Source organism: Bubalus bubalis, chromosome 6 (genome assembly GCF_019923935.1).
Source record: "Bubalus bubalis isolate 160015118507 breed Murrah chromosome 6, NDDB_SH_1, whole genome shotgun sequence".
In the NCBI taxonomy this organism is placed as follows: Eukaryota; Metazoa; Chordata; class Mammalia; order Artiodactyla; family Bovidae; genus Bubalus; species Bubalus bubalis.
Window position 1 is genome coordinate 100,853,986 of NC_059162.1, and position 20,234 is coordinate 100,874,219.

The 20,234-nt window shown below is 53.5% G+C and overlaps 3 protein-coding genes and 1 non-coding gene across 6 annotated transcripts; 2 read left to right on the forward strand and 2 right to left on the reverse strand.

Moving 5' to 3' along the window:
* Positions 1-1,966: 1,966 nt before the first annotated feature.
* LOC112585902 lies at positions 1,967-2,083 on the forward strand. Its single transcript, XR_003110469.1, has one exon. It is a non-coding gene; the product is annotated as a U5 spliceosomal RNA (small nuclear RNA).
* Positions 2,084-4,867: 2,784 nt separating this feature from the next.
* Positions 4,868-10,774, reverse strand: BTBD19 (BTB domain containing 19). 2 transcript variants are annotated; one of them, XM_006052581.4, is made up of 8 exons: positions 9,946-10,774; positions 8,434-8,647; positions 8,286-8,339; positions 6,695-6,754; positions 6,527-6,595; positions 6,322-6,453; positions 6,072-6,197; positions 4,868-5,950 (listed from the first exon to the last, which is right to left on the reverse strand). In XM_006052581.4, exons 1-8 carry the CDS (start codon positions 10,029-10,031, stop codon positions 5,816-5,818), a joined length of 876 nt encoding a protein of 291 aa, XP_006052643.3. In that variant the 5' UTR covers positions 10,032-10,774; the 3' UTR covers positions 4,868-5,815. The 2 variants fall into 2 exon arrangements, with proteins under 2 accessions (XP_006052643.3, XP_044801022.2); XM_044945087.2 differs by lacking the exon at positions 8,286-8,339 and adding an exon at positions 8,164-8,269 and having other exon boundaries at positions 6,695-6,761; positions 8,430-8,647.
* Positions 10,775-10,776: 2 nt separating this feature from the next.
* On the forward strand, positions 10,777-12,878 carry DYNLT4 (dynein light chain Tctex-type 4). 2 transcript variants are annotated; one of them, XM_006052585.4, is made up of 3 exons: positions 10,779-11,567; positions 11,942-12,013; positions 12,117-12,878. In XM_006052585.4, the coding sequence occupies exon 3, from the start codon at positions 12,128-12,130 to the stop codon at positions 12,782-12,784; it is 657 nt and encodes a 218-aa protein (XP_006052647.4). In that variant the 5' UTR covers positions 10,779-11,567; positions 11,942-12,013; positions 12,117-12,127; the 3' UTR covers positions 12,785-12,878. The 2 variants fall into 2 exon arrangements, with proteins under 2 accessions (XP_044801023.2, XP_006052647.4); XM_044945088.2 differs by having other exon boundaries at positions 10,777-11,567; positions 11,942-12,878.
* On the reverse strand, positions 12,798-18,156 carry PLK3 (polo like kinase 3). The gene is made up of 15 exons (XM_025288855.3): positions 17,400-18,156; positions 17,156-17,263; positions 16,945-17,061; positions 16,681-16,810; positions 16,512-16,599; positions 15,611-15,706; positions 15,326-15,524; positions 15,087-15,213; positions 14,791-14,882; positions 14,458-14,551; positions 14,238-14,321; positions 13,982-14,144; positions 13,728-13,857; positions 13,418-13,531; positions 12,798-13,310 (listed from the first exon to the last, which is right to left on the reverse strand). The coding sequence occupies exons 1-15, from the start codon at positions 17,607-17,609 to the stop codon at positions 13,119-13,121; spliced, it is 1,944 nt and encodes a 647-aa protein (XP_025144640.2). The 5' UTR covers positions 17,610-18,156; the 3' UTR covers positions 12,798-13,118.
* Between the last annotated feature and the right edge of the window lie 2,078 nt (positions 18,157-20,234).

A 20,234-nucleotide genomic window follows, 5' to 3' on the forward strand; every position in this document is an offset into this window, starting at 1 on the left:
GTCCATTGAGTTGGTGATACATCCAACCATCTCATTCTGGGTCACCCACTTCTGCCCTTAATCTTTCCCCGCATCAGTATCTTTTCCAATGAGTCCGCTCTTCGCATCAGATGGCTACAGTATTGGAACTTCAGCTTCAACATCAGTCCTTCCAATGAATATTCAGGATTGATTTCCTTCAGGATTGACTGGTTTGATCTCCTTGCAGACCAAGGGACTCTTGAGAGTCTTCACCAACACCACAAACAAAAGCATCAGTTCTTTGGCACTCAGCCTTCCAGCTCTCACATCTGTACATGACTGCTGGAAAAACCATAGTTTGACAAGCAACCAGTGAGGTGCTATCTTTAAGCTGTTTGCTTGTAAAGGTTGAACAATCCCATTGTACAGAGGTCTGGATGATTCTGGCCACACCCCTGGGTGTAGTCTCATCTGATGGATGGGAGGAAGAGGTCTTTTAGTGCCTTTCTCCAATTATCCCAGGGCTCAGTCTCAGCTGACATACATACACACTCTGGGTTCCAGCCACACATTCACCAGGAACAATCCCACCCCCAGAGCACTACCTTCTCACACCCCACCCCACCCCACCCCACCAAGCCAAAGGCCGGAAAATCATGTTCTGACCTAACGTTGGGAGTGGAGAGGGGAGACACCTACTGCAGCTGAATCAACACTGAATCAAAAAAGAGAAGGTGATTGGCTTGGAGCCAAGGGTAGGGGGCACATCCGGTATGCCCAAGAGACAGACCCTGGATTTGGGTCCAGTGGTGTTTGGATCACTATGGAGCAGCTTTGAGGTAGAGCAGGAGAGCTCACCAGGCTGTAACGGTGCAAAAGATGTTGTCACCCCCCACCCCCAGTTCCGCTTACCAGCTGAGTGAGCTGGAAAAATCAGACATCCTCTCTGAGCCTCAGCATCTTCATCTGTGAAATGGAAGATTACAGTCCATTTTGTAGGCTGCTGGTTTTTCCTTTTAGGATTGTAAATGAAATATTCATGTAAGAAATGGCCTGGCTTCTCATAGGTGCTCTCTCTTGTAGTTTGTGATATTTTTAGCTATGTTGAAAGTCTGTGCTCCGATCAAATGCTTAGTTGAATAAACCTAAAACACTGAACGGTGTCGTGATACGGCACTAGCTGAAGGACTCCAGCCAACTGGAGCTGGACCGCCCCAGGAATAGTCAGTTCCAGGGCACTGACCACAGCCAGTCTTGGGGACAAGTCCCAGTGTTTGCAGGGCAAACCACCCTGTGTGGCACTGTACATTACTCAGCCCTCTGACTTCAACACCATTTCATGGCTCCCCATTGCTGATAATAACAAGATCAAAGCCAAGTCCTTTCCAGGCCTAACTGGATCTAGCCTCTGCCATCTTCCCAGCTCTCTCAAGACAGCTAATGGCCAGATGCACACCCTCATTCAGACACACCACACCCTACTCCAGACAGGCTGAAATACTTTCGATGTTCACCTCCCACGACTTCACAAATGCTATTCGAGAACTCGTTTCCACCTCCCATTCACTGGAACTATCCTTCCAGATAAGTTGGATGCCGTTTCCTCCCAAAGGAGTGGTGACGGCAGGGGTCTGCGGGTATGAAATAACAGGGCTTTAACCTCACCCTCGGTGAGGAAGCGTCGGTTTCCTGGGGGACCCGCAAAGAGAGAGCCGCAGCCCTGAGGTGCCCACAGCGCCGCCCAGCCCGGCCAGTGAGTGGCATCACCCAGCGGCGGAGCCGCCTGCGATTTGCATACCCATAGTGCACCACGAAAAGACGATTTCACGCGCTTGAATTCCAGCCCCACGGGGGTTTTTCCACTGTTGGAGGGGACAGTACCTGTTAGAAACCTACGAACTGTGCAAATTCCACTCAAGGTGCCCAAACCGCACGGGAGCGGAGAAACCATAAGTGTACAGAGTGTTACGTTGCTCTGGGAGGTTCCAAGTGAAACTGCGAAAGTATACTCTGGTTTCTCTTCAGATCGTATAAATCTTTCGCCTTTTACTAAAGATTTCCGTGGAGAGGAACAATTCTGAGTCTTTACCCAATTTTTTGAGGCCTCGTTTTTAACGAGGCTACATTTTCTAAAGTTAAAAGTTAGAATTCATCAGTTCGTCATGGATCTATCGAAACAAAGTCCCAGTTTTCCGAACGAAGTTGCGATTTCGGAGTTTTTGGGTCTGTGGTCGAAGTATGGTGATTTTTTTGTGAGTTTTACTTGTATAGCTTTGCAATAAGTCATTTAGAAGCTTGCAGGTGAAATGGAAAAATCACTGGTTGTTTTTATTTGACAAAGCGCCGAAGGTTTTCCAGATGGCGCTAAAGGTAAAGACGCAGCTAGACATAAAAGACATAGGTTCAATCCCTGGATCCAGAAGATCCATTAGAAAAGAGAACGACAGTTTAACTTCGATATTTATGCGTGTAGAATCTTTAAGACGGAGGCGCCTGGCAGATACCAATCCATGGTGTCGGACACGGCTGGAGCGACTAAAAAACGCGACCATATAGGAAGAAGTTAAACGCAGTAATTCTCTCTCACCAGAGTATGCTCAGTCGTGTTGGACTCTTGGCGATCCCATGGACGGTAGCCCGCCAGGCATCTCTCTTTCTGGGGATTTTCCAAGCAAGAATACTGGAATGGGTTCCTGGGGATTTTACCCACTCAGGATAGAACCCAGGCCGTCCATATTGCAGGCGCATTCTTTACGGTCTGAACCACCAGGGAAGTCCCGGCAGATTACCTGGTTCCTTTCCCAGAGGTTATCTGAGGAAAAAATTAGCTGAGGCACTCTGGTTATGACTTACTTCAGACTGTGTCTGTTCAACACTCACTCAATGCCACTTTTCCATTCTAAACCTTTCCGTTAAGGAGTTTAATTTTTTGGTGGAACCAAGAACTTAAGAAAAAAAAAAAAAAAGGAGATAATGCATAATCTCGGTGAAAAGTGCCCTACAGAAACAGCATTATGAGAGAACAAGGCTAGCTACCAAATGTGTCCTCTTGTCCCTAGATCTACATCCTCTTTAGGGGAGATCACCTAGGCCTGTGGATTTTAGTGAAAGTTGCTCAGTCGTGTCCAACTTTTTGTGACCCCGTGGACTGTAGCCCACCAGGCTCCTCTGTCCATGGAATTCTCCAGGCAAGAATATTGGAGTGGGTTGCCGTTTTTTTTTCCAGGGGGATCCTTCCCAACCAGAGATTGAATCCAGGTCCCCTGCATTGCAGGTGGCCCCTTTACCATCTGAACCAACAGGGAAGTGACTTTTAAGTGATTATCATCTCATACCTGGTGTCCTCCAGATTCACAGCCATTAGCAGATCCCACCGACTCCATATTCATATGTGTACTTCGTGCAAACACATTTTAGCTCCTCAAATGTTACCAAGCTAAGAGCAAGGAAAACTTTTCCTCCCAATATTATCTTTTCTTTCAGCAAAAGGAATCATGCTCTGCTTGGTCTGCATTGTGCTTTGCTCACCAAAGACCATGGATTTTTTAAAAATATCACTGTAAGGACTATACCATAGTTAATTTAACCAGCCCTCTAAATTAAACCAGGCCTCCAGGACTAACAGCTTTTCTTCTTCAGTTTTCATTATCTCAGGTAGTATTAAGGGTAATCACATTTTCAGTCTTGAGAAATACAATAACAAATAACTATTTTTAACCCATTTACAACATATTTTTATGTAAAATCCATGAGAAAGAAGAATAACTTTATTTTTTTTTCCAAATAATCAACTAGGGACTTCCCTAGGGGTCCAGTGGTTAAGACTCCGCATTTCCACTGCAGGGGGCACCAGTTTAAATTAAAAGATCCCTGGTCAGGGAACTAAGATGCTGCAAGTCCAGAGGCACAGCCAAAATAAAGTCAGTCCCTAATTTCATATTTATAGTATCTTATTGGAATAAAATAATATTTAAATAAGGAAGCAAAGTCATCACTGAATATTTACAGAGCACTGATTATGTGTCAGGGGCTGGGGAAGTAGAAATGAATTAGGCTCCACTCCTGGCCCCAGAGATCTTTCTTCAGGGAGATCTGGATCCTCAGGAAGACAAAATACACAACAAATGAAAGGAAAGGATGGGGAGTCCTCAATAACCAAGAGAGGAAATCCAGGGATAGAATGCCAGTGTATTTTTTTTTTTTTTTTTTTTTAAATTTTTGGCTGCACTGTGTCTTCATTGCTGTGCACAGGCTCTCTCTAGTTGCAGCAAGTGAGGGTTACTCTTCTTTGGGGTGTGAGGGCTTCTCATTGCCATAGCTTCTTTTGTTGCAGAGCACAGGCTCTAGTGCTCAGGCTTCAGTAGTCACAGGCTTGAGGCCTCTAGAGCCCAGGTTCAGTAGCTGGGGCCCACGGCCTTAGTTGCTCCAAAGCATGTGGAATATTCCCGGACCAGGGATAGAACTTGTTTCTCCTGCATTGGCAGGCAGATTCTTATCTACTGTGTCACCAGGGAAGTCTGAGGAGCAGTGAATTTTTGCAAAGGTAGTTGTTGAGAGAAAATTTACTAATGTTTGGAACCACCAGTATTTTGAGTGCTCTAAAAGTGAAACATTATATTTTGTCCAGAGGGCAGTGGGTAAATAGAGAAAATAAAGGCCGTAGGGCTGACAATTTTAGACAGGTCGAGAGGCACTGTGGGAAATGGTTGGGGAGGAGGTCTCCACTAGAGTGAAGGCAAGAAGATTAATAAGAACCTGTGGCAGTAATTCCTGCCACAGATAGGACTGGTTGAACTGGGGTAAGAGAACTGAACCAACTGGAAAGATCTTGTAGGAAAGGAAGAATAATTTTCCCTCTACTCTCTGAGTTCTTGGCTGAGACCTTTGTAATGAGACAGCTTAACCAGAGAAACAAAAATGGAAGTTTATTAACATGTATATCTCACATATACATGGGAGATACCCAGGGAAAAATCAGTAACTCCCAGAGGTGGCCGAAAATACCTGCTTAAATACTTCCTTCAGCTAATGAGGAAAGAAAAGTGGGGAGGCCAGATATGGGAAGGCCGTCAGGAAAAAGCACCGAAAGCAAGGAGGTTTATTAAGCAAATCTTAGTGATTTCACAGGAAGTCTCCTGTAAATTAGTCATCCTTCTGTACAAAGAGGGAGACACCCTTACCAATGTAGATTTAGTTTATAAAAATTTCCCCTACAAAAGGGTAACTTTTCTGTTTTCAAAACGTCTCCTTTTTCTCAAAATAATCAGCTTAAAACAACCCTATGCCAAAACAGCATATTTTGGGGTGGCATATTCTGCTTTCAGTCTTTTAAGAAATAGAAGCCATGGGAGGCAAATGTGAAGAAGAATAAAGCAAGGATGACATCTAGGTTTCTGGCTTTAGCACCCATGGAGATGAGAAACACGATGGGGGCAGAACTGGGGAAAGATGAAGGACAAGCACAATTTTGGATTGAGTCTTAAGTGTCTGTGGGACATATGGAGAGAGATCGCCAGGAGCCAGGTCTGGAGTTAAAGAGGGGGCTGAGTTGAAAAGATACGTGGGAATTACAGGAGTAAAGGAGGCGGGCGGTAGTGCTCAGAGACACACGCGGGCACAGAAACTGCTTTCGGGCTTTGCGCAGGGTTGGAGGCCAAGGCTCAGCGGAAGAGCGCGGCGTTCAGGCCCGCCCACCGACGGAACCTCACCCATAGCGCCTGCGTTTGGCACACATTGGTACTTCCCGCCCCGACTTGCGAAGCATTCTGGGAGCGGAAGCCCGCTTTGAGCGCCGAGCGTGTTGGGAGCTGCAGTTTAAGAGAGGCGCAGAATGCTTCGCAAGTCATGGCACTGGTCACTTAAAGGGCAGATCCAAAAAGCGATGATGCTCCCGGGGCAGAGTGCCCCTCCGGCGGCGGCACGGGGTGCCCCGGGCCGCATCCCCTCTCCGCAGAGCGTGACACTTCCACGCCTCCACGATCTGTTCCACCTGCGAGGGATGCGAATCACCGCGGAGTCCCACAGTGCCCACCTTATCCCTCAGACCCTGGACCACGGCCCCCTCGCCTCCCCCCACAACACGATCCGAGATGTGTTCCCCGCCTCCGCACCGGGATGAGCGGCTCCCGCCGGTTCTGTTCTTCCAGGGCGCTCAGCTCTGCCGGAGCCAGCAAGGCCAGTCTCAGCTCCCGCACCACCGGGGCCGCCACCTCGGCCACAGACCGCTCTAGCACCGCCTGCGGACGTCAGCACTGAACCTGGGCGGGCGGGGGCACCTGCCCAACCGCCTGCTCTCCTGGTTCCTGCAGCTAGAGCCTCTTTCAGCACCCCTACCTCCCACTCCCTTCAGCCCCTGCTCACCGCGCCCACGCGCGCCCAACTCCGGGCTGCCAGGACCAGCTCGGCCTCGTCCACACAGAGCTTGTCGCTTCGCAGCAAGGGCAGCAACGCGGGCGCAGACAGCTCCAGGAAACCACGGGTCCGGAGGGTCTCCTATGGGTCCGCGATTGGGTCAGGGAGGAGCAGAACGAGGGGTGTGGGGTAGGGAGTATGCCGTGGGGAGTACCTGGCTGTGGGCCTCAATGAAAGCCACACAACGCTCCTGCAGCTGTCCCAGGCCAAAGGTTACAGCAACCTGAGAGCAGAATGAAGGAGGTCAGGTTGGACATGGAGAGGCCGGGCAGCCTGGCCCTCCACACCGGAACCTTCTGCAAGCCTGTCCAGCAACACCCACCTGCAGGGCCTCACAAACGAGCTCCACGTCCAGTGCCTTCACCACAAACTCCAGGCACAGCTGGGAACAGAAACGAAGGTGGGCTGTGCCCAGATGTCCCTGTTCCAAGGCCCCAGCCCCAGGCCAGAAACAGTGAACAGCCTTGGAGCAGTGAGCCACCCAGGCTACTAGCAGCCCCAGGCCTACGCAGACCTCCCAGGCCAAGGGAGGCGGGGAATCACAAGGCCTGAGACTAGGAATAGCAAAGCCAAGCCCAGCAGCCCACCTTTTAGTACATTCCTCACTAATCAGACTAGATAAGACCCATGTGAAAATTCCACTCTCCTTTTCTTTCAAGACACTTATCTTTTTCCACACTTTTCTCTGAACTCAAAGACACTATTTTAACCAGAAACTTGAATTCATCTGTGACATCTCCCTCTCACCCCCAACATCCAGAAAAGCCCTGGGTAATGCCAGTTCACAGGGTCAAACCAGACAATCCTAAAGGGAATCAACCCTGAATATTCACTGGAAGGACTGATGTCAAAACCAAAACTCCAATACTTTGGCCACCTGATGTAAAGAACAGACTCACTGGAAAAGACCCTGATGCTGGGAAAGATTGAGGGCAGGAGGAGAAGGGGGAGACTGAGGATGAGGTGGTTGGATGGCATCAGTGACTCAATGGACATGAGTTTGAGCAAACTTGGAGATAATGAAGGACAGGGACGTCTGCTGTGCTGCAGTCCATGGGGTTGCAAAGACTCAGACACGACGGAGCCACTGAACAACAGCACTAGTTGCTAGTGCGACCTCAATTTCTACAGCAACTGACCTATGGACAGTGCCAGTTCCACTTCTCTCAAAGGCAGGCACTTCTCTACTGGGCAACCACTGCCACCCCTGTCCCTATGGGACTGGTGAGCCCTTCCCATGGCTCCCAATCCCTTCTCTTCTTAGCTTCCAAATCCTCACTACCTGAAACCTCCACTGAAACTCAACTGCCCTCTGGGTAAAGGAAGTCCAAATTCTTGAAGGTCGTACAGGAACCAGCTCCTGGCACCCTCTCCAATCTCATTTCTTCCTCTCTTCCTTTCACACTCTTAGTCCTCTTAGTCTAGCTACACTAAATGTCTCACCAGTTCTTTTTGTGCCTCTGTGACTAGAATACCATCTTTCCTCTCCCCGCTGAACAAAAATCTTACCTATTCTGCCCGATGCAACACAAATGTTTCCTTCTCCAGGAAGTAGTCCCCTCTTCTCCTTCGTGGTGAGACTAGAAAGACTCTCTGTACAGTCTCAGCACCATACGCCCTTCTCTGTCACACTTCTTATGCCACTGGGTTAAGCGTTTTTCTTGTGCCTGTCTCTCTTTGAAGAACAGGGATCAAGGCTAGCTTATCCCGGTATCTACACCCCCATATGCCCCCACAGGGCACACACATATCCTTTTGCGCATAGGCATGCATCAATGCCTGTTTATATAGAGATACCCATACTTCTTTCTGTATTGGTGCACATTCCTCTCCAGGTTAGCGGGTGTGTGAGGCAGGGTGTGAACCTCGCCCATAAGAGGCAGGGGAAAGGAGACGGCTTCCCATGAACCCACCTCTCGAAGTTCCTCCAGACCATACTCCACAGCCGCCGTCAACACCTCGAGCACCTGCAGAGTGGGTGGTTGGCATGGTAGAAGAGAGTCTTCCCGCCCCTCAGCCACCCAGAACTTGCCCACCCAGACCCTTGCCCAGTGGGCTCACAGAGTGGCGTTGCAGCTTGGCACTGTTGGTATACAGAAACTCCAGCACTGCCAGAAAGGCCTCAGCTGGCACGGTACTTAGCACCACAGGGCTAGGCACCCCAGGGCCTGGCTCTGAGCTCAGAAGTCGCTGGAAGAAGTTGCATCTACACGCCAGCAAGCACCGGTGGGCAAACACCTCCTGCCGTTCTTGACCGACCACAAAGCGAACATCACTGTGGGAGAGAAGGGCAGAGAGCCAGGAAGAAGAGGCTAGAGTCTCTGTGTAACTCTAGACTTTGCCTTTGCCCTCTCTGGGCCTCCGTTTCCTTATCTGCTCATATAAGAGGCAGTCCCTCTAGCAAAAGTTCTGGGTCACACAGGCCTGGTTCTAAACACAGCTCCAGCTAGGCAAGAGAAGCCTAGGGAAGAGATTTCTGACCTACTGCCTCTCAGGTTTCTCATCCCTGAAATGAGATGTTCATCCCAAACCCTAGGGTGGCTAACATTAGGTGGCTAAGTTTGATCACTGAGGGGGCACCAGGGCTGAAACAAGATCAATCCCAATGTCCCTCTCCTCCCCAGCCTGTGACTCTGATGAAGGGAAACTCTTTTTGGCTTCTCCTCCAGACTGCAAACTCAGCTTTTTCAGCCTCCTCCAGACAGGAGGGGGGAGGAGGAGGGTGTGGAGGGCACTGACTGCAAACAGACACGTCAGTGATGCACTATCATGGGGCCAGACCACATTTTCCATTTTCATGATCACTTCCCGCCCCAGCTGCTGGGCCTCTGAACAGCACAGTGGGTAAGGGACAGATGATGAAGCCTGAGCTTCCTGGAGCCTTCTAGGCTCACATCCAAGGCCTGGGGGGCAGGTGGGCTGTGGGGGCGGGCGGGCGGGGTGGGGGGGCGGTCCACTGCTCAGACCAGACTGCAACGCCTAAAGCAGTAGGGTTACAGAAATCGCCAACCTGTGGGAGGACCCCAGCTCTGAAGCAGTGGAGACAGAAAGCTGCATTCTGGTTCCTCCGACCGGCCCTGCCCCTGTACTTGGTCCCTGGTTAGAGACACTACAGGCAGTGAGCCCCAGGCAGTGCGCTTGAACTACTTCCTGTCTGTGACTGGCTCAATCTCTTGAGCTTTGTTCCCCTTACAAGTCCCCAGTTCCCAGAATAGGATTGTCTGCTCCTCTGCCTCCCCAGGGAGGCACTCAAGTTACACTCCATTTCTCAGGATCCAGAGGGCAGAGGGCTTTTCTCTGCCAGGAGTCCAAGATCCAAAAAAGGAAGGCCTTTCCCTGATGTCACATAGCTGCTCTGAGCACTAGTCCCCACTGCCCCCACCTCTGGCTCTCAGGCTATCACAGGTACTGCGTGATCAGTAGCCATCCTCTACACTCCACTTCCCTAGGCTGAGTTCACCCGGGAGGAGGGTCAAGTCCTAATTCTCCACTTCCTCTGTACTCAGAGATTCCTCAGTCATGGGTCCCAGCAGAGCCAGTTAGGGAAAACCCACAGACAGGCGCCCCTCTCACCTGTATAAGGGGTTGTTGACGAGGCTCCGGAGTGCTGTGGAAAAAGGTGCGGCCTCCCCATGCACAACCAGTCCTGGGGTCTCCATGTGTGGGGCAGGGGACTAAGCAGGAGGAACAGCCTAGGAGGCTTGTTATGTGTGGGAGAGACAGTACATGGAAGGAGCAGGAGGCCTGGCTGAGCCCTAGAGCTGGTGAAGAGCTAGAAAGGCCTGAGAGGGAGGGATAAGAGATCCAGAGGCCTGTTTGCTGAGAAGCTAAAGTTTAGGAATGAGGCAGGAGAGGCCCAGAAGGCATCAGCGGCCAGTGGAAGAGGCCAGAGGCTTGGGGACTCAGGGAGGGGACCAAGAGAGGCCGAGGTGGAGCAGACTGGACTGGGGAGGAGAGGCTGGCTGCGGATGAGGCCCCAGCTGGGAGCCTGCCCAGGCAGCGCTGGGGTGGGAAGCCTGTGGGTTTCCACGGAAACTAGAGCCCGGCCAGAGAGGAGGCCCCGCCCAGCTCCCACAGGCCCGGGGAAAACTTCAGCCCTAGAGGGGCCCTAAGCAGAGTTGGAGGGTCTTAGCATCCTGGCCCCTGCCTGTCCAGGGTTCAGAGTTCAAATTTCCTGCCCCTCTCTCCCCTCCCCCTACAAGCATACAGGTTAAGCAGACCTGAAGAACTCCCATCAACAGGGAAAGTCCTTGTCCCCATGGACCATTTTCAGGGTCCAGAGCTGGCTTGTTTGGGAGGTGGCAGTCCTGGGCCTCCCAGAGAGGGGTCAAATGAGGAGGTGTCAACACTGACAGAGGCATCATGGTCTCTGGCATCCCTGAAGTGCCACCACAGTGCGGGTGGGGGCAGTCTGGGCACTAGGGCACACAAGAGGTGTGGACAGCAGGGGACTAGGCCCAGGACACTTAAAAGTTAGGTCAGCAGGACTCACTGAGGAGTGAAGTCACCACTGTTGAATCAGATCTGAGTTCCAGTGGGTCTCCCTTCCCCCTCCCCCAGCCCAGAACTGAGGAAGTCATCCAAGCCCCACCCTAGCTGTATACAAGGAACGGAAATGTTTGTCCTAATTGAGGCTGATGGGGAGACGATAGGGCCATGACGTGCTCCTTCCTGTAGGCCCGGATCCTGATTCCTGAGCAGCCACCCCAGCAGCCTCAGGGTTTCCCCATACCCCAGGCCTCTGCAACTTGCTCACAAGTAGAGACAGCCTTCACAAGGGGAGAAATGGACAGTGGCTCAAGAGCCCTGGGGTAGGGGGACACCTTTCTGACCAGAGCCCCCTGTCTACATCTGTCCCTTCACTCACACTTGTATGCCCTTAGGCTCTAACCCCCTGTTGATCCCCCTCCCCTGATGACTCAGCCACTCGGCATTCAACACATGCTTACAGTAACACTCCCAGGTTAAGCTGGAGCCAGGACTGGTGAGAGGGAACCAGGAAGAGGAGTGAGTGCTTGCCCAGCAACCCAGGGCAACTCCACAACACAGGCAAGGGGCCCTTACCCTCCTACCTGCCAGTCAGGTCAGTCGGGCAAGGGCTGTTAGGAGAGCGCCTGGAGGACACAGGCTGCAGGTGCCTCAGGTGCCTAAGGAGTTTGGGGAAGAGGGCAGCCATCCCAGAACTGACTCTGGAGGTAGGGCCGGAAGCCAAAAACAGGCTGGAAGGACCATCCTGAGTCACTAGCCCCAGGCTCTGCCAGACACCCTAAGAGCAGGGAGCGGGTGGAGGATGGCTGGATTCAAGACTCAAGGGGGCTAGAAGGATCTGTGGGCTGAAGGAGCTGGATCTGTCTGTCCCTCCCTCTGGTTAGGGGGTGGAGGCGCCACTGTCTAGGCACAGGCAGAGGGCAGATACATCTCAGTTTCTGCTGGTGAGTCAGGTGGGAGGGAGGTGTACTTGGAGCTCATTTTTCTAACGTCCATAGTGCTCAGGTGAAGTGGAGCTCAGGGGGTAGGGAGAGAGAGATGATACTCTGAGCAGCGTCTCTTCCCTTGTTGTCCCTAACAGCCTTTAACCCTCTAAGCACCCAGGAATCCAAGCAGCCGGGAACTATTTGATTCACCGGTCCGAAAAACACAGGTAAGGAGGGATTAGAGGGTAAAAACTCATCACTAAGTAAGAGACTAGATGGTGTACAAGGATAGCTAGTGAGGGCCATCCCATCCAAGTGTGGGTCTTCCAGCCGGCAGGTCCATGGCTGGCAGGCCTGTGGCCCCCGGACGCCAGGAGGAGGAGGCCAAAGATCATGGGCTGAAACTATCAGCAGCGCGGCCTCTAGGCCACCTGCCCAGCATTGATGAAACCCGACCAGCTGGCCTGGGCCCGGCCTCCCGCCGTGGCTCCGTGCTAGGTCCAGTCTTGTCCTTTTCACGCCGCAACTCGCTGGCAGGGCCAAGTGCAGGCCCTGGGGGTCGACGCCCATCCCTGGGCCCCGTGCCCCCTCTAGGCTCGCGGGTCAGCTTCTCTGGCTTGCCCCTGGCACCCGCCCGCCAGATGGCGCCCTCGTACCGCACGGAGCCGGCGCCGGGGGAGCGCTGGGAGACCGCGCGCGCACAGCAGGCCCTGGAAGCAGCGTTGGCCGAGGGACTGCGGGACGCGTGCTACTCAGGCGCTGAGGCCGGGCGGCTGGCACAGGAGCTGTGCGAACTGGTGCGCATGCGCCTGCGCGAGCTGAGCCCGCCGCGCTACAAGCTGGTGTGCAGCGTGGTGCTGGGGCAGCGTGCGGGCCAGGGCGTCCGCGTGGTCAGCCGCGCGCTCTGGGACGCCGCGTGCGACGGGTTGGCCTCGGCTACCGTCACCAACGCCTCGCTTTTCGCCGTGGCCACGGTCCATGGACTCTACTGCGAGTGAGGAGGCCCTCGAGTTCTGCAAAAACGGTTTATTATCCCAGAAGGAGGCCCTTCGTGGGGCTCACATCCCAATAAATAAATGTCAATAAATAAAAGTGGTCCATAAATAACGCCCCCTAGCGGGGGGCTAAGGCTCAGGCTTTTCTTGGAGAAGGGGTGGGAGGCCGCCTCCAACCCCAGTAAAGCTGGTCCCTGATTCCCTGGGGGATTCGGTCCGGAGCCCCCAGTGAGGCACCAAAGGAACAGGGAGGGCCACAAAGGCGAGGGCCAGAGCCTGAGAGGCACAGACCTCAGGCCTGAGGGCTTGAGTGGTGGCCGGGCCTGCAGACTCTGGCCTAGACCGGGCAGCGGTCCCGGAGCAGGCGCAGAGCATAGTGAAGCCGCTGCCGCAGATCTGGGGAGCAGCCCAGCTGCTGAAGGTGGGAAGCGAGGTAAGTACAAGCACTGCGATTGCGGGCCACGAAAGTCACAAGGAGGGGCTCCCAGCCACTGAGGATCAGCTTGGTGTGGTCTCCGTAGAAGTTCACCTGTGCACAGGAGGGCGGCACTGATCAGGACCTAGCGCCCAGATCGTTTCCTTCCCAGCACCCTGGACCTCCCAGTCCTCACCCCCAACTCCAGGCAGAGCTCTTACCTGAATGGTGCCATCACTAAAGAGCATGAGTAGGGCCTGATCGGTCTTGACCCACTGCAGCAGGAGTGGGGGCACAGGCACCTCCACCTCTTCCACACTGGGCAGATCTCCACCCTGGGAACAGGGGCCAGTCACTTGTCTGACACTAGTCAGTCCTCTCCCTATTCATGTCTCCCTTAGAGGGTCAGCTTCTAGCTTCAACACCCACCCCACTGTCCACCCACCCCCAAAGGGGACTAGGAGGGGATCAGGATGTGTTAGTCCTGAATGTACCACCCCCCCACCCCCACCCCAGACCCAGTCCACAAACCTTCATGAGGCGCTGCTCCATGTAGGAGGCAAAATACTTCAGGACACCCAGCTGAGGCTGCAGAGCCCGAGGCACGGCACCCACAGAGAAGGAGAAGTGCTTAGTGCTGGTGGGGTTGTAGTGCACAGTCCTGGAGGAAGCAGAGAGACCCCCTCCTCAGAGACTGCAGGACCGGGAGTCCAGGAACACACACTAAGTTGCAGCACTGCTGAGTACAGAGGCCTGGATACAAGGCACCCCATCATAGCACTTACTTTCTGTTGGCCGACAGGGCCATGTGTGTGCCGTTGTTGAAGAGCACAGCCACACGGCGGCTGGACAGTTGATACCCAAAGCCAAACTTGTTGGAGTAGTCAACCCACTTGCTGACCCACACCAGAGGTTCTGGTTGTGCCAGAGGAGCTGGGTTCTGTTCAGCTGTCATAGAAGAGGTAGGAATGAGGACTTGTTCCTGGCTTCCCAGTAAAAGGACTCCCACCACCATTCACACATGCCAGGCCCCAGCCTCACCTGGGGGCATGAAGGCCAGGCAGTTTCTCAGAGCACAGAGGGCTGACTCCACCACTGTGGCCACAGTCAGACCTTCTTCAAACCCTGAAGGGAACAGGCCACTGAGAATTAGGCAATAATCCCATAAGCCCTAGACAATGACTCTCCACCCACCCCTTCCCTCAGGGCTTGGACTCAGCCCCCGCAACCTCGAGCACCCGTCACGCTCCTGGTGGCTCACCATCTCCACTGCTTGCCAGCGTCCCACGGGGTGAACTGTCTTCTGGTGCTGTCTCTACCAGGCTGAGGGGGGCTGGACCTGAAGCTGCTAGAGCCTGGAGGGTTGGGTAGGGAAAAGGAGTGAGACAGGCCCTGAAATCCAGATCCTTGAGAGTCCATGGCTTGCCCTGCCCTGGCACCCAGGGCACCCCAGGTCACCCCGCCTGACCAATGAGACGCAGCCAATTAGGCCACCACGAGGCTAGATGCTTCACCAGCCTCTTTTATCCCAGGCTTCCTGCAGCTGCGAGGGTGGGGGTGAGTCAGGGGAACACCATCCACGTGAGCACCTCACCTCGGGCCTGGCATCCTGATGGCCAATGGACGTCCGAGTGAGGCCATTCACCAAACAGGAGACCTCGTCCCGCTCCTCCGGACGGTTCTTATCTGGGTGGGGGGAGATAGAACCCTCAGAATCCTGCCCAGACCCCCTGCTTCCCGAAGAGATGACACAGTTAGGCGTAGCCAAGTGCCTGTGTAATGCATGCTATCCCCAGGGGTCCCCAGGGACCCTACACTCACACCCCCACATGTATGTGACAAGCCCCCTGCTGCTCTGTACCCTCAAATCCACTGACGTCTTGGACTTACTCTTATTCTTCTTTCTCCCAAAAAGGCTCTTGGTAACTTTGACAAACAGAATCCTAGCTGGGTTAAGGGGTGTCAGGTCTGGGACTGTCACACAGCTGCTGACAGGGAGCCGGTCCGGGGTGTAGCCCTGAGGAGAGAAAGCGTGTGAGCAGAGAAGAGCAGCCCAGGGGTCCTGTCACCTGCTCCCAATTCAATCCCTTGGGAATCTGCAGACTGGCTGTGTCTGGGGCGCCACAAACCTTGGTAAAGAAGTCGTGGCGCAGGATCTGGTCAATTGAGGGGCGGTCTTGGGGTGAAGCTCGAAGGATGGCGGCCAGGAGCTGCCGGGCAGGCAGTGAGAGGCTGGCAGGCAGCGTGTAGTGAACCTGCTTGATGCAGCGGTACGTCTCCTTCAGGTCAACGGTCTCAAAGGGGGGACTCCCACATAGCAGCGTGTACCTGCGGGGCAGAGAAAAGGTGGTCAGGAGTGAAGTGGAACAGAGGCCCCCAGGCACCCTCTGTGTACACATCACCCTGGCACTCACATGACACAGCCCAGGGACCACACATCTGCCTCCGGGCCGTGGCCCTGTCTCTGCAGCACTTCTGGGGCCACATAGTTGGGGGTACCACAGATGGTCCTGACAGGGGATAGGGAGGAAGAGAGGGCAAGGTTCAGAGGCAGCCTGCCTGGCCCCTCATCCCTGCCCCCACTGAGAGTCCAGACAAAGCAGCTGCCTGTCACCAAAGGCCAGAGAACTCCTGTTTGTTCTGAGACAATGGAGCCAGGGATGGCAGCTGAGTCCCTGCCCACCCGCCTGGCCCAGCTGCTCAGCGACTCTGCAGGACGGGGGAGTTCCTGACCCCTAACCCAGCCCCCTCCTCCAGGTCAACAGAGGGTCCATCACTGATGCCTTCCTCCTTTCCCTACTCCCACCACAGGCTGTCACCTCCTGTGGTCTGTGCTGTACACACTAATATCAGCTGTCACATCCCCCATGAACACTACTGCCACACATGCTGTGTTACACTCCCAGTCCTCATGGCCACAGCAGGGTTTTCTGACATAAGGTGTCATGTCCACCATCTCCACACTCAGTCTGTCTCACACACACACTGCTTATGTCACCATCCACACTCACACACAGGACTGGTCATACACCTTCAAGAATCCTTACACCCCATCCATCTTAAGGACTCAGACACTCATAGGACCAGCAGCCTCTCCACCATTCCCAGGAACCAAGGCTGCCACCGCCACCTACACACACACACACACACACACACACACACACACACACAGAGCCCATCATCCCTCCCATCAATCACACGGTCACATCAGGCAATCATCGTGCCTCCTACAGATATATACTCAGTGTCTGTCACTCACGTCATCTGTGTCACACAGACTGTGGCCATCCCCCCCGCCCCCACCCAAACACTCACTTCTTCCTATGTTCTGGGGGCTCCAACCGGGTTGCCAGTCCAAAATCCCCCATCTTCAGTTCCATGTTTTCAGTGATAAAAAAATTTCCTGAACAGGGGCGGAGAAATGTGTCAGACGCCTTTTTCTCTGCCTCCCCAGCCCCCCATCCTGTTGGCCCAGGAGTCTCACCTAGCTTGAGGTCCCGGTGCAAGATGCCCCGCTGGTGCAAGTACTTGAGTCCGGAAAGGATCTGCCGAAGGTAGTAGCGCACCTCTGGCTCCAACAGGGTGTGCCGGGCCTTCCAGATGTGGGCCAGGGACTGCAGAGAGTGGCGGCCTCAGCCCCTCGTCCGCCCTCCCCGACCCTCCCTCCGTGTGCTGGCCGAGGAAGAACAGGGCTCCAACTTTGGGTCTTAAGGTCCCTACTCCCTCCCCTACCTCCACCATCCCTCACCTTTCGGCTGCAGAGCTCCAGGAAAATGTATATGTTGTCAGCATCCTCAAAGTGGTGCGAGAAACGCACGATGTGGCGGTGCTGCAGGCCGCGGTGCAGTTCAATCTCGTTTAGGATCTGCAGTGGCGGCGCGGGGTTACCATCCGTCAAGGGCTCCCTCGTCACCGTCCCCACCCCACCCGTCGCCCGTTGGGCCTGGGTCCTGGCTCACCTTCTCACGCTGATGCGGCTTGGTAATGCGGCTCTGCGAGATGACTTTGACCGCGTAGGCATTGCCGGTCTCTGTGTCAGTGGCCTCGTAGCAGCGGGCAAAGCCCCCCTATGAGGAGAAGGCATCAGGCAGGTCTGGCCCGCAGACGTCCCCATGCCGAGGCCAAACGGCCCCGCCCCGCTCCACGAGGGCAAAGAAGTCGGCAGGGCTCCCCTACCCTCGCTGGCACCACTCCTCAGCTCACCTTGCCCAACAGGCGGCCTTTGAAGTAGGTGCGGCCGCTCCGCGGGTCGGTGATGAGGCGCCCAGGGTCCGGTGCCGGAGTCTCGGCCAGTACCTCTGGCTCAGATCCAGGCTTGGGACTTCCAGGCGGCCCGGGTCCGGCCGGGGGCGCTGGCGGGGCGGCCGCACGAGGGAAGGGTCGCGGGGACAGGAAACCGGCCGCGGGCTCCATGCGGGCGGTGCGGCGCAGCGCCGGCCAGGCTAATTTCTGGGTTCCGCAAGGCCCCGACGGCGCGAGGCGCTGCCAGGATTTGCTGCGCCGCGCTCGCGCCCCAGGGAGCCCAGCGTTTTTATCAATGAACGCCTGCCCCCTCCCCGGCGTCTCATCATTAAGAGCCCGCCCCCTTCATGCGAGTCACCGAGAAGCCACGCCCCTCATCAGGCCTTACGTCGAGAAGAAGCTCCTCCTCCCACCCGCGCACCCAGAGGCCAAGCCTACTGCTCCCGCCTTCAAGACGCAGCCATACTGCTAGTCACCATGTGGGTGGCCATCAGGATGTAAGAGCCAGCTTTGTCCCTGCCCTCCTACCTCGTCCTGGTGACTGAGAGTCCCTCTAATGGGGGTCCTTTCGCCACCCATTCTTGGAGGCTTATGCTGAAGTCCGAGGGTGCCTGGGCGTATGGAGAGTCTCCTCAGCAACTAGATGGACCGCCATTCCAACCTGGAGCGCAGAAGCAGGGACGCCGCTCGCTTTTGCCCGAGTTGGTCACCAACCCTTTAAGTGCGCGGGAATTTGCGTTCGTCCCACGCTCTTGGCCGGAGACCTCAGGTCCAGGCCAGTGCTGCCCCCTTTAGGGGCTGAGAGGAATTGCATACTCCCAGCTGGGCTTGCCTGGAGTGGGGAGTGTGGGTGGAAGCCTGAGCTCCTATGCTGAGTCTTGAGATCAAACAGCCAAGGCATTCAAGGCTTTTGTAACGGGCTAGGTCACATCTTCTGCTACCCCTACACCCACACCCTTAAGGGGCAGATCTCATGTTCTGGAGGGGTGCCTATTCTCTATCCCTGAAAACATCCACTGCCCTGCGTCCACAGCCAGAGGCCAGAAAGTGAAGAATGGTACTTGTATTTTCTCAAATCTAGCAAAGGACAATTGGGCAGGTGGTCCTGGGGCCACCTGAACCCCTAAACCTCTGGTCCATGCCCACCTTTCACAGGGCCAGAGACAGAGAGATGGGGCCTTTTTAAATTTATTTACTTAATTGAAGTATAGTTGATTTACAGTGTTGTATAATTTCTATTGTACAGCAAAGTGACTAAGTTACACGTATATCAATACATCCATTCTTTGTCATATTCTTTTCCATTATGGTTTATCACAGGATATTCAACATAGTTTCCTGTGCTATAACAGTAGGACTGCACTGTTTTTCTATTCTATGTGTAATAGTTTGCATCTGCTAATCTCAAACTCCCAACCCATCTCCCCCTTGGCAACCACAAGTCTGTTTTCTATGTCTGTGAGTCTGTTTCTGTTTCATAGGTAAGTTTGCATCATATTTTAGATTCCACATATAAATGATATATGGAATTTGTCTTTCTCTTTCTGGTATGATAATCTCTTCACTTGGTATGATAATTTCTAGATTCATCTATATTGCTGCTGCTGCTAAGTCACTTCAGTCATGTCCGACTCTGTGCGACCCCATAGACAGCAGCCCACCAGGCTCCCCTGTCCCTGGGATTCTCCAGGCAAGAACACTGGAGTGGGTTGCCATTTCCTTCTCCAATGCATGAAAGTGAAAAGTGAAAGTAAAGTCGTTCAGTCGTGTCCGACCCTTAGCGACCCCATGGACTGCAGCCCACCAGGCTCCTCCGTCCATGGGATTTTCCAGGCAAGAGTACTGGAGGGGGGTGCCATTGCATTATTTCATTCTTTTTATGGCTGAGCAGTAGTCCACTGTATATTTGTGCCACATCTTTTTCCATTCATCTGTCAGTGGACATATATGTTGTTTCCATGTCTTGGCCATTGTAAATAGTGTTGCAGTGAACATTAAGGTGCATGTATCTTTTTTAATTAGAATTTTCTCTGGATATATACCTAGGAGTAGGATTGCTGGATCCAATGGCGACTCTATTTTTAGTTTTTCAAGGAACATCCATACTGTTTTCCATAGTGGCTGCACCAAGTTACATTCCCACCAACAGTTTAAGGTGTTTCTCTTTTATCCACACCCTCTCCAGCATTTTTTATTACAGAGTTCTAAACGATGGCCATTCTGACCCACGTGAGGTGGTAAAGAGGTGGAGTCTTAAACCCTCTGGATCCCAGGATCACAGGCTTCTTCCTGGCCTTGACCTTTCGCCTTTCTGTGCTCACTCTGTACCATCCAATCACTTATTAACCTATTCAGTCCTCAAAGATCTGAGAGCCCTTGGTCAGTGACCAAGCACTGTGTGTAAAAGGTTGGTCAATGTTGCAGCCCTCATTTAGTTTACATTCTGCTTAATGGAAACAGACAATAGGCAAAAATATAAACAAAGTAATTGCAGGCTGTGAAAAGTGCTGTGAAGGATGTAAACAGGAGAGTAACCAAAGAGCTTACTTTAGAAAGAGTGGCCAAGAAAGTCAACAAATATTTATTTAGTATTCGATTGCTGTCAGTTTTATCTCCCAAATATCTCTGAAATCTATGCAGTTCACTCATTTTCCCCAAGCACCCTAATCTGGGTCATAGTCTCTCAAATCAGGATTACTGCTGCAGCGCCTTCCTGGTCTCCATTTCATCTTCCTACCTTATGACCATCCCATCCCATCCCTCACCAGGCCCACAAAAGTCTACTTCTCTAACCTT